The sequence below is a fragment of the Sesamum indicum genome, linkage group LG3 (genome assembly GCF_000512975.1).
Source record: "Sesamum indicum cultivar Zhongzhi No. 13 linkage group LG3, S_indicum_v1.0, whole genome shotgun sequence".
Taxonomy (NCBI): Eukaryota; Viridiplantae; Streptophyta; class Magnoliopsida; order Lamiales; family Pedaliaceae; genus Sesamum; species Sesamum indicum.
The window spans coordinates 13,322,727-13,335,768 of record NC_026147.1 but is presented as its reverse complement, the minus strand read 5'-3'; the positions used below and the strand labels follow the sequence as shown (position 1 = coordinate 13,335,768).

At 35.5% G+C, this 13,042-nt stretch overlaps 2 protein-coding genes across 4 annotated transcripts; one reads left to right on the top strand and one right to left on the bottom strand.

Moving 5' to 3' along the window:
• LOC105158257 (ABC transporter I family member 17) lies at positions 2,391–4,143 on the top strand. The gene is made up of 4 exons (XM_011074942.2): positions 2,391–2,606; positions 2,718–3,044; positions 3,388–3,575; positions 3,682–4,143. The coding sequence occupies exons 1-4, from the start codon at positions 2,591–2,593 to the stop codon at positions 3,931–3,933; spliced, it is 783 nt and encodes a 260-aa protein (XP_011073244.1). The 5' UTR covers positions 2,391–2,590; the 3' UTR covers positions 3,934–4,143.
• On the bottom strand, positions 5,263–9,459 carry LOC105158256 (protein ECERIFERUM 3-like). 3 transcript variants are annotated; one of them, XM_011074939.2, is made up of 11 exons: positions 9,010–9,455; positions 8,633–8,859; positions 8,283–8,515; positions 7,961–8,180; positions 7,719–7,846; positions 7,321–7,577; positions 6,998–7,105; positions 6,576–6,782; positions 6,287–6,397; positions 5,894–6,067; positions 5,263–5,633 (listed from the first exon to the last, which is right to left on the bottom strand). In XM_011074939.2, exons 1-11 carry the CDS (start codon positions 9,118–9,120, stop codon positions 5,478–5,480), a joined length of 1,932 nt encoding a protein of 643 aa, XP_011073241.1. In that variant the 5' UTR covers positions 9,121–9,455; the 3' UTR covers positions 5,263–5,477. The 3 variants fall into 3 exon arrangements, with proteins under 3 accessions (XP_011073241.1, XP_011073242.1, XP_011073243.1); XM_011074940.2 differs by having other exon boundaries at positions 7,321–7,571; positions 9,010–9,454; XM_011074941.2 differs by lacking the exon at positions 5,263–5,633 and having other exon boundaries at positions 6,055–6,184; positions 9,010–9,459.

Below are 13,042 nucleotides of genomic sequence, written 5' to 3'. Positions count from 1 at the left end.
TAACAGTACGAAATAAAATAGTGTGATATTAAAAATAAGAAAGATATTAAAAGATTAGGCGGAAAAAAATCAATTTCCATCAAATCCCACCAAAAGAAAACATAATTGTTAGGAATTTATCCCCACAGTGGCCCACAAAGAAATACAATTATTACAGTGGACTACAAATTAATATAACAACACTTACAAATTAATTGGAACAGTAAGAAAAAACAGCAACGATTAATAATTTCAGCTCGGGGATTCGGATCCGATGGGGAAGCCCAGAGTCATAAAGGTCGGCAACCAAACCATCAGTTGCTCAAACCCATTAAGGGACGACAACCACCAAGGTTAACCACGGCACTGAGGCACACACGCGGCCACCAAGACACCATCGAACCACTCAGGTTCGCCTCTCTTATTTATTTTTCCTCACTTGTTTCTCTCACTCTTTTTCTTCCGGAACGTAGTGAATAAATGGAGAGAAGCCATTGATGATGGCGCAAAAAATCAAGAAAGTGGAGAGAAGACGAGGAGGGTAAATAAATAAGGTCAAGGAAAAAGAATAAGAAAGGGAAAGGGTTTCAACCAATTTGAAATGGGAATCGAGTCTGGTAATGGCTGGGTCGGGTCAGGCCTTTCAGGTGATGGGTTTGGGCCTACCGAATTTGGTCCTAGGCCGATTTTCCAATATATTCCCCCTTGGATCAGGACCCTAAAGGGAACCTAATCCAAAGAATGGATCAGGCAAACATCATCGCCAAAATGTACATGCAAAATAGAGATGTTAGCAACCAATGCAAATTGATATAAACAAAAGTAAAATATCAACAAATAATATTTGCACATAGCAGATAAACTTGCACACAACAAGATTTACAGATTTCAGAAATAAACATTAAGCATCAATCACAAAAATCGCACAAAGAAAAAAAAAATGCAGAAATCGCACAAAGCGAAAAGGAACGATCTTACCGGTCACGAGAAGAATAGAACCCGAAGGCTCTGATACTACTGTTAGGAATTTATCCCCGCAGTGAGGCCACAAAGAATTACAATTATTATAACAGAATACAAATCAGTATAACAACGATTACAGATTAATAGGAATAGTGAAAAAAACAGCAACGATAAATAATTTCAACTCGGAAAGCCGGATCCGATGGAGAAGCCCACAGCCGCAAAGCTTGTCAACCAAACCACTGCTTGCTCAAACTTATCAAGGGACGACAACCATCAAGACTAACTCACGCCACCAACGACACACGCGGCCACTAAGGCACCATCGAACCACTCAGGTTCACCTCTCTTATTTGTTTTTCTCACTTGTTTCTCTCACTCTTTTTCTTCCCGAATCTAGTGAATAAATAGAAGACATTGATGATGATGCAAAAATCGAGAAAGTGGGGAGAAGACGAGGAGAGTGAATAAATTTGGGCAAGAAAAAAGAATAAGGAGGGGAAGGGTTTTAACCAACTTAAAATGGGAACCGGGTCAGGTAATGGGTGGGTTGGGCCGGTGGATCAAGTCAGACCTTCCAAATGGTAGGTTGGAATTGTGGACTTTGGCCTATCGAATTTGATCCTTAGCCAATTTTCCAACAATAACCTATCAAGATGATGTGAATAATACGATTTCAACATAATGTGATGATGTGTTTGGTGTCACATTGTATAAGACATTGCCTACTTTAACTTCATGATTTTGATTTTGAAAAGGTATCTCACTAAATTATGAGACTTATAAATTTTTCAAACTTTTTATTCGTAAGTAACATAAACCGTATATCAACATTATCAATCCTCCGGTGACGGGGCTTGGGACGGCACATGCCTTGCTTTTCCAAAGGGTGCCAAATGATGCAGGTTGGATGCATGCTACATTCTTAGAGATATTGCCAAATTATATAGCGTGTCGCCCGATTCATATTTAATTACGTGTGATTTATCGCCTTCGATTTAAAAAATGAGTCTTACAATTTTATTTTAAAAAAATATTTTACTAATAAAGAAAATCTTAAAACTTATAAATTACTAAGTAGAGAGAATGAAACTCTATAAGCTTATAAATTAACTCTTTATTTACTATTTGACATGGACGCATGCCAACGTCGTCAATATTTGTTGGCTTTTGAAAATTAAAAGTTGTCTCAAATTTGACCCAATTAATAATACTATCATATTAAAAAATTTTAATTTGGATCGTACTTAAAATATAAAATTTTTTAATTATCATATTGTCATATAATTAACGTATCATTTTTTTTTAAAAAAAAATAACAAATCACGTAGCATAGATTTCACCAAATTTGGATACAAATGTTAAAGACAATGTATCTTACAAAAATGCAGCAACCGTTAATCCGAATGATTTGAGCCCGTGAAACGTTATTGATGTAGACAAGAACCTTTAGAAAATTGCTGTCCAGCTCCTGCCCCACCCCAACTTGGTCTACCTCAGGAAGGTTTACTGAATTCTATCTATATTCGCTTTGATCCACTACTCCCTATAAATAGACAACAAGAAGAATGATTCCCTCGTCTATCGTTTGATCTAATAGTATATTACATCATTCTTCTGGGAGATTCAGCTCTTGATTCCTGCATTAATGGCGCCTTTTAGAGGTCGAAATCCAAATGCAAATTCTCCGAGTTTTTCAAGTTTTTCGTACAAGTTCTTGGGGAGCTCTTTCCATTTCTTTTCTTGAAATTAATCCTGGTATTTATTGATGGCAGACGAAGCGCAAGAGCACCTCCTAGAGTCGGCGCCGGAAAACGGGCACCATGGCGGCGTCAAGATCGAGGTGAGGGATCTGACAAAGGTTTCGGACAAGGATGTAAGGATTCTGAACAAGGTCAACTTGGACATCCCAAGAGGAGTGATAATGGGGGTGATCGGGCCGAGCGGGAGCGGGAAGTCGACTTTCTTGCGGGCCCTTAACCGGTTGTGGGAGCCTGCTTCGGGTTCTGTGTTGCTCGACGGTGTAGATATCTGTGAGCTTGATGTGCTCAGCCTTCGCCGGAAAGTTGGCATGCTGTTCCAGCTTCCTGTTCTGTTTGAAGGTAAAGCATTCCCAGAATATCATCACCAGTCATCATTTAAGGCTACATATGAATGGAATCAATGGATGTGATGTCCCGACACTGAATCTTGTAGATTGGATGATATTGTGGGCTTTCTTTGCTTCTTTATTGGTTTTTTTCATGAAAAAGGTAACATAGGAGTACGAGGTTGTTTGCAAGTTGGTATATTCATAGGAACATAGATACTTATGCTTTATTATTCAGTCTTATGTTTAATCTGGAGGTTTTGATGATTAGTTAATTAACTACGCGTTTGTAACTGAAAATTTTCAAGCATCGATGGGACGAGATGGAGCATGATTCCTTTATTGTTGGATTGCAGGCACTGTTGCGGATAACGTGCGATACGGACCACAACTAAGAGGGAAGAAGCTAAGTGATGGTGAGGTCCACAAGTTGCTTGCTCTTGCAGATCTTGATTCCTCTTTCTACGGGAAGTCTGGTGGAGAGTTATCTGTTGGTCAAGCTCAAAGGGTTGCTCTTGCAAGAACCTTGGCTAACGAACCAGAGGTGAGATTTCGTATCGGGCTCTTATATATCTGAATATTTTGGCTAAGATTAATGTTTTTGAGATAATTGTTGCGACATTTGAACTCATATCGTTTTTCTGTTGAAGGTTTTGCTACTTGATGAGCCAACAAGTGCGTTGGATCCAATATCGACTCAGAATATAGAAGACGTTCTGGTGAGGCTGAAGAAAGATCGGGGAATGACAATCGTAATGGTTTCTCACAGCATCAAACAAATACAGAGGATTGCTGATGTAGTTTGCCTTCTTGTAAATGGTGAGATTGTTGAAATTCTGGAACCTAATCAGCTCTCTGAGGCTAAGCATCCTATGGCACAAACGTTTCTTCAGCTCTCTTGAGTTTTACTCCATTTTGTGTTTTTGCTTTTCGTTTGTGAGTGCAATGAAGCCACAGCCGAGCACAGTATAAGTTGCTTTCTTGCATAACTTGCTTTCTTGAACTGGTTACTAGACTCCACCTTGCGTTTTGTATTGGTTGTATAGGAGAAAGGATTGGTATCTCCTAAACACGATTATTTGGAAAGAAGGGAATCGCTTCTGTTGTCTTTAGTGTTTTCACTTTCAATTCTAACTTTCCCTTTGTTGTTTGAGAAAGATTTATGAAATAGCAGAAGACTTCTGTGAGATGATTATATCTCTTAGTTATCTCTCTACGTGTCTCAAGTGTTCAGAGACTTGCAGATTTTTAAGTTCAAGGAACCATAAGAAAACACTGCATGCTTCTTTCCTTGAATGATCTATTCTGAGGACAATCTACATAGCGAAAGACCGGAAAAAACAAAAAGACAACAACACAACTAGACCATTAGAATGATTTTTTATACTTGTGCCAAGTTCTTGATGCAAGGAAAAGAGTGGATAAAACCATTGCAGCTACAAAATCGAACCCAAGCTGAAGAGCTCTTCCCACACTAGGAAAACCATTTGCTGGTGCATCTGCTGCAGTTGGAATGCCTGATGTTAGAGCAGCTTCAGTTGGAGCATTTGAGCCAGGATGGCATCCACACCTGGTGGTTCTGCATTTGATGGGCCATCTGAGAGCCCAGGAGCCTGACTTGAGGTTGGCGGTGCCGTAGTTGGAGGCACATTGAGGGACGATGATGGACTGGCTGAATGTGACCCTTGAGGTATAATAACATTACTGACATGTAACACTAAGGATGTCTAGCAATGGACTTAACCTAATAGGATCTGAGTGTTGATCCTGGTGGCACGGCACAGCCAAACAAATACTATCAGTAGTCAGATGCTTTGCATTTATGAACACTTGTTGGACTCTGGTCAAACTGGTGGGAGTGGTGATGATAGTCAATCTGTTTAGGACATCAAATGGTCGAGAGTCATGTGCAGGCTCCAGATGTTTTTAAGGATGTATGATGGTATCACGGGAAGAAGGGTACATCAGTGTTGACAACTGCAAGAACTGTGAGTGTTTGGTGACAGTTTATATTGCAGGTTAAGTTGGTTTGAGTGAGGTAGGTGCTATAGTCTGGATATTGGCCGAGGACTTGGGTGAGTTGATGAAAGCATTGGTGTTATAAGAGATGATTAGATTTACACCCCCTTAACTTAAATTATCAAAATCATGTTTGCATAATTATACTAACGCTCTTTCTTGGTGGTGTTGTGATAAAATCAAGGAACATGCCTGAAATGGAAGATGATCAGTTTTACAGAGCTGCTTCTGCTTTCATAGAAAACTGCAAATTCAAATGAAATAGGGCCCCTACAGATGATTGTTGCTCTGTATAACATTAATGGTGTAATTGTATATAATTATTTGGAAGTAAACAATCAATAGAAACATCCTGACAACATGAAAAGAAGATATGCTTGCACTAAACTTTGATAGCATACAAGATAGCACCATCGGAATTGAAAATCTACAAGGGCTTGAGGCCATGTCTGAGTGCAGCTTCCCACACAACGTCAATCTGATCAACGTCGATAGCCCCCACCTCATGGTGTTTCCAGCCTTCAAGAAGATGAACTACCCCTCCGGCATGACATGCATGAACGACTCCTCGTTCCATTGTGTACTGATAAAAGTAAACAAGAAGAGGGTTCATGTTAAAACGGGTCGATGCAATGCTACTTTGGGAAGCGCTGCTCGGTTGATTTCGTGATTGGATATAAGCTCAATCATTGAACATAACAAACTTGCTAAGTTCTTGGTGATATGAAGCTATCCTTAAAGAGGTTTTGTTGTTATACAAATCAACAATTCTCTGACAGTCGTTGTCACAGGACCATTACGGCCAAGCGGGCTATGATAGAAAATGGAAAGAAGTGAATATACCTCACACGACCCGAGTCCCTCAACATCCTCTGGGAGCCTCATGGCTGCGAGCTTCCCATACTTGCAGTCTCTTCTAAACGGAATAATGGGTGGAACCACAAACTGGTGAAAATGTGTTCCTGATGGAGCATGATACTGTTGCCTTGGTGTCGTCCACTTGCCAATAATCCATGTCTGCAAATTTTCAAGAACTTAATCAGATTATGCATTCCAATCTCCAAAGTCCAAGCACAAATGAAGTGAATAAATTCATGGTTCTGAGTAGTATAGTTTGGCCTTTCCCTCATCCCTCTGCAAGAACAACAAATGAAGTAAAAGTCGAGTTTCGTCTTCTTATCATTGTCTGGAAAGTCAGTGCTGTAAATAGTTCCAAAGACGCGCAGAAAAACATACCTTGCAGTGCTTAGCAGCCTGATATTTAGTAACTTGAACTAAATACTTTTGGCAGTCCACCGGTGCTTCTTCCTGGATCTTGAGGAATCTCTCCTTGGACAGAGTTAGCATCTGCATTAAAACCATACTCTTGTCACAATGATTTGGTGATCAATTTACGCAGTTTTCCTATGATCCTCCGCATTGAAAACAGTACAGAACCACAAGATTTTCACTAGCAAATTCCTCTGAACTGCATAATCTACAAATTCTGAGCCTATAAGATGATGAGAATTTCAATCATGCTTACCAGAACTTTGACCTTGCGCCGAGCAAGGTAGAGAGCAATGGCCCGACCAAGCTTAGAAGTTGCCCCGGTTAAGAAAACCTCATCAACATCTTTAGGAATCTCATTTAGGATGGCCGCAGCAGTCAATGTATTTCCATGAACCACCCTGACTCTAAGATCGGGATGCTTGTCCGTGAAACGCTTTCCACCTCCGTTCAGCCCTTCATTCTGCAATTTGTTATTGCTTCCAAACAGTTCAGTAACCACATGGTACTAAATACTTGCAGCACATAATTTCTATCGTTGGCCAAAAGTTTCAGATGGGCACCTTACATCCGGTTAACTACTGAACTTTAGGATATGTTCATTTGTTCATGTTCTATGTTCAAAAGAGTTCTCAAGAACAAAGGGATGGATGACATAAGGAAAATGAAACCAGTTACCTTATTTAACGCAGCAAGGCTGAGGACCTTAACGCCAATCCTGTCAGCTTTTAGGATAGCTTCTTCTATTTGGGTGTTTATGCCTTCTGCAGCAAAAGGTAAGAAATACTGCAAAATGTAACAAGAAGAAAAGCTTTAGCACGACAACATTAAGGGGAAGAAGATGCTGGTCGTTAACGCTTTTAGTCGCAACTTCATTAAAAGTCAGAGGGAAAAAGGACTTGAACTTGACTATGCATAATTTTGTCGTTGCAATCGTCAACTTCTGACCGTTCCACCCATTGATATGAAATGTAAAGAACAATATGGAAATAGGCAGCTACCTGGAAACCAAATCTTGGGACAGTCCATGTCTGATGCAATCTTCCTCTGAGATTGTAAAAGCTGAACAAGAAGGTTCTGGACTTTGCCCACATAACAAGCATAACGATGAATGTATAAGGCCACATTGGAAACAAGAAGGGCTTTACTCTGAAGGGTATTGAGCTGAAGGATCGGAAAACAAACGGAGCATGCATTCCTGACATTATATCGACGCCATGTACTAGAAACACGAAATCAGGTATTCTGCTATCTGCACCTTGATGTTATGAGAGTCCAGTTAAAAATGAAATAATATTTTCTCACACCTATATAAAGATATCCAACTATTCAGGCAGTCCTTCAGAACCTAAAAATGGTTGAGTTCTGACAGAACAATAAGAACGAGAAATAGACTCACATGTCCTAGAACTAATTTCTTTGTGAAGAGTCCAAGTATTCATGTTTATTGTATTCCATAGCTTATCATATACAGGCATGAAGAGGCAAAAGTTAGTCCCCATGTCCATGTGGTGAAGACTGTGGTATCTGCAGAATCCAACAGAGACTGACAGTGATAAACACTACATTCTTGCCGAAACTTGATATAAAACGACAAAAGCATTAAAAGGATCAAAACGAGATCGTTGAATGGGAACTCACGTCGGTGTATAGATAAGATATTTGAGAAGAGGAATAGCCTGAAACAAGCTGCCAGGAAGAACTTCAACATTGCTGTGCCCCAAACACAGAAGAAAATCAAAAACCAAAAGATAACAGTATATGAGGCCTACAGATCCATGACCGATGAAGGCAGTCCCCAAGGTTGGAATTCCTATAACTACACAAAGCAACAGACGTTCCAGGAATGATGCATGCCCAGCTGCAGCAAAAATTTGTGCAGAATGATTAGATAAACATATACATATTAAGTTAGTTCAAGAAAAGGGTTGTCGGAATTCTTATCTCTTTGATTACTTTGTACCTGTGAAAGGACTAATAACTTTAGAGCTATGATGGAGCCAATGGTACTTCCGAAATAAACTGGGGAAATGCAACAATCTGTGCATCCAGTAATACAACGGCTCGGAGATTCCAATGTGGAGTATGAGGCAAATAAGAACACCCCTCAAATCCCAGATGGGAAGATTGGCCAAGAGAGGGAAACTCAAACATAACAAGTAAGCCAAAATAGCTTCAAGGATCAGAAAATTATCCCTGTTGCAGATGTAACCAACACAAGAATAAAGAACAAATCATATTTATACAAACCAACTGCAATTCAGAAAAAAATCATATAAGCCCAACAAAAACTGGAGTAATGGAACATGATACCAATGCCATTCTGCATCAATTTGACTGAACTCAACTCCCTGTTCATTAATTCGATGAGCCCGATTCAGGAAGAGCATGTTGCTGTAAGTGCTCCATAGCTGATGAACAAGGGCTCTGAGGCCAAACAAGATAAGAATATGCAAGCACCAAGTATCATCATTCTTGATGGTTTTTTCCTTGTAGATAGAATATAGTACTTTTCCAGCTATTGGTCCATACAACAAATACTGCTCAAATATAACAACACAAACATATTAACAATACACAATCAGATTCTGTATGGTAAAAAGAAAAAAAAAGCAACAATTTTTCGTTTTTCAGGTTCAGGGGTGGGGTGGGGGGTCTTAATACCAGAGGCAGATGCTAATTACACATGCCTTAAAGTTATTCAAGTTCTCCCATGGCCAAGAAAACAAAAGAGCTTCATCCCCTCTCTTTGGAATGCTTATTCTCTTGTTTTCCATCTTCCCTTTCTCATGTTCAACCATTTTCCAAGTACTTATGCAGCAATAGTACAAGGGTATGAGCTCAGATGGACTTCAATCCGCCTGTAAATGACTTTCACTGAACCAGAATGATGAATTCTTCAATGGAATTTCTGCTCTTCTTCCTTGATCTTTGCTCCCTTTTGGCACCAATCCCAACACTTCAGGACCTTACTGAGATATGCAGGAACCATATGTGCCATTTTATGCAGAGTTTCTCCATCATAAATACATTTTTCACCTATTCACCTGCTATAATCTTGAGAGAGGTAGGCCTAATACATAATTTTGGTGTTGATCAGTCAATACAGGTTACAGTTGGGTGATGGTACCTTCCCAAATTAAAGGAATTTAATGATGCTGAGAAGTAAAATCAATGCAACAGGGATATGGTTGGCTGCCAAGCTAGTAAAAAGATTTAAATTTTATGCTCAAATCAATGAAATTGGTTTAAAATGTAGGGTTTTGTTTACTAATCTTTAACCATAAGTGAGTCTCAATTAATATTTAGGGTTCATTATACTTAGACCCTCTAAAAATACGAAATTACACTTTCTCTCAAATTTTTAAAATTATATCTACATCCCTTCCGAAAATTCATTACAACTGATCCGCTTTTATTAGGGATTGGATGCAAAATGCTGATATTAGCAAAAAAAGTTACACAATTTTCGATTTTACCTCTTTTTCAAATTCAGATGTAATAAATTTATATTTATAAGGGGATAATGTAATGATGCTAACCTCACTTCATATATATATATATATATAATATTTATCTCTTTATAAGTATAAAAATATATATGAGAATGTTAAATGGGGGGCCAAATTAAAATTGAGGTAATTTTTTTTTTTTTGCTAAGGTCAATTTTTTCTCCAAATCCTAACAGGAGGGAGTCAGGTGTAAATGAAAAATTTTTAGCAATGGTGTAAGTGTAATTTCAAAACTTTTCTAGAAAAAAGTATAACTTCATATCTTTTAGGGATAATTATACTCCCCTCCCCTAAGGTTTACTTCAGTCTAATAAATAAGTTCCTCTGTTAATCAAAATTTACCGAATTTGCTTATATTAACAAAAAAATGAATGAAAATTGATATTTACCATCGATTGACTTATTATTATCTTATTACTGATCAAATATTTTTTTTTCGATTTTGTGATGGTGAAGATATACCTTCTCATATGTATTAATGTGTGAAGACATATGAGGATGGTTTGATCATAAAAAGATTCATTTGACCTATACTAAATCAGTAATAAGTTAATATTTGGGGTAAATATAAATTTGTTCAATTTTTTTTGTTAATATCAGCAAATTCGGTAAATTTTAATGAATGAGGGAACTTATTTGTTAGATGAAAGCAAACATCAGGGACGCTAGATGTAACTAGGGGTGGCAGAGCCGGCTAGCAAATTTGGAGCTCGAGCCCAAAATACTCTAGTCAAAGCTTTTTTCAATTACTTTTATATTTTTTTATATATTTAACTCATATATTATAATTATTAAGTAATATAACATATTATAATTTAGCTAATGATAGAGTATGGTATTTTATTTTATATATCTAATCTTTATACAAAAATAAGCTTAATAAACAAATCAGTAAGTTCATTATTATTACTATATATTTTTATTAATTATTAATTTTTTAAATTATCTAATAGTTGAAGAAAATTAAGAATATATTTTTGTTAAAAATAATTTCTAACATAATAAATAAAATTTCTAAAATAATTTTATTTTAATTATAATTTATAAAAAAAAAAAAAAGCTCGAGCCAGAATATTTTGCCGAGCTCGAGTTAAGCTCGGCTCGTTTATACCCTTAGATGTAATTTTTTAAATCATAAGAGATTTACGTATAATTAGACCAAATGGAAGAAAAGTATAATCATCCCTATATTTTAAAAGAGATCGATAGATTAATAGTATCTACAATGGGAGAAGATGTGTATGATGCGTGTACTTACTCAAACTCAATTTCAGTTGAATGAGAAATTAAAAGCCAAAATGAGCTATTAATTTGAAGTATTGTATTCCATCATTTGAGGGGTAAGATTGAAAAAACTCGTATAACTCAGTAATTTGTCAATGTTGGATATCTGACGGACTTGTGCACCTATGACCCGATTGACATTTATATTTGAGATAGAGTTTATAATCTTCAACTTGATGTTGGAATTAGAATTTCTTTTGAATAAATCGTATTCGATAGAGTTTTTTAATATGCATATTGAGATAAGAACTCGACAAAAATCTTATTTGAAAGTTTGTAGTTCCCAAATACATGCTCGGATAATTATTTCTCGTGAAAAAGGGTTGAATATACCTTTAAATAAATAGAGTACTTGATTGTGATCAAATGAAATAAATACAAAATGAGTTGATTACGACAAACAGTCTCTCCAAAAATTGACCACAATTAATAACTAAACAAAATCATGAATATCAATAATTCACTACTTTTTACAGCTAAAAAAATTGAGAATAATAACAACAAAACTACTATCATTCAAAAAAAAAAAAATAAAATATACTAAATCCATTTTTTCTCGAGTTGAGTACTAAAATGGAAATAATAGATATATCATAAAACTTTGCATGGATTTCAATCAATATAGCTTATCTTTATTTTAAATATTTGGCTTATTTTTCTTATTAATATACATGATTATGGGGTTTTATTATTTTATTATTTTTATTTTTCAATGTTTATTATAAATTCATAATTTAATAACTTATACTAATTGTCAAATCCATCTAAGAAAAATATTTAAAACTTTTTAAAATATATAATAAAGATATGGGACATATACATATAGACTCATATCATCATCCAAGGCATTTGTTGCATTTAATCAAGATATTAATGTTTTGTTAGAAACACTTATATGCCACCTCACTAAAAAAATTAATATTGTCAAAGCTAAAAACGTGGTAAATGATTATTATTAACTACGATTAAATAAAATTAATGTAAAAAATTAGATTTTCCATCATAAAAAAATTACTTGCCAAGGCAGAGAGTCATGGACAAAATATTTACCATAACTTTTAGCCACCCTCGTAAAAACTACGGCCAACAACCGTCGCGTGGTCGTCTATTTACTATAATTATTTATTATTAACCATGATAATTAATCGTAGTTAAATATTATTATTCTTCTAGTGGCTCAAGATTTCAAAACTTAGATTATAATAAAGTTTTAGAAATTAAAATGCTAGTTGAATATATTATTTGGAGTTTGAAATACATTTCGAATTTGGTAAGTTACTAACAATCAGGGTTAGATAAATACTTAAGATGAAGATAGTAAATAATAATAAAATAATAAAAATATCATAATCAGATTTGAAAATTAAATATGAAAAATAAACTGACTAAAATAAAGAAAAAAAATATTTTGATTGAGATCCGTGCAATTTTTTTGGGGGGTATTTAATATTTTTCATTTTAGTACTTAAGGGAAAAATAAATTTATTGTATATATATATTTTTTTAAAAAACAGAGATAATTAATTTATAATTAATTAATAAATCTTGATTTATGATTTATTTACATAAATTATTTTTGTCTTTTGTTTGATTATAGAAATATTTCTAACAATAAAAAATATGAATAATTTGTGTAATGATGTTGACGTTTTTGAGGTGTATGTGTACTTCTCTAAAAAGTAGGGGGTGAATTGTATCAATAATGTTAATATTTCTGGTTGGTGTATGTGTAATTTTTCAAAAAGTATAAATAATTTGTGTAAATAAACTATAGATAAGGGGTGTAAATATAATTATTCCTAAAGACTATATCGGTACATCTGAAATACGAGGGTGAAATAAAAATTAAAGACAATGGACTCATGAATAAATTTTAAATTTACCAAATAAACAATAGAAATATAAATGGGTTAAATATAATTACCAT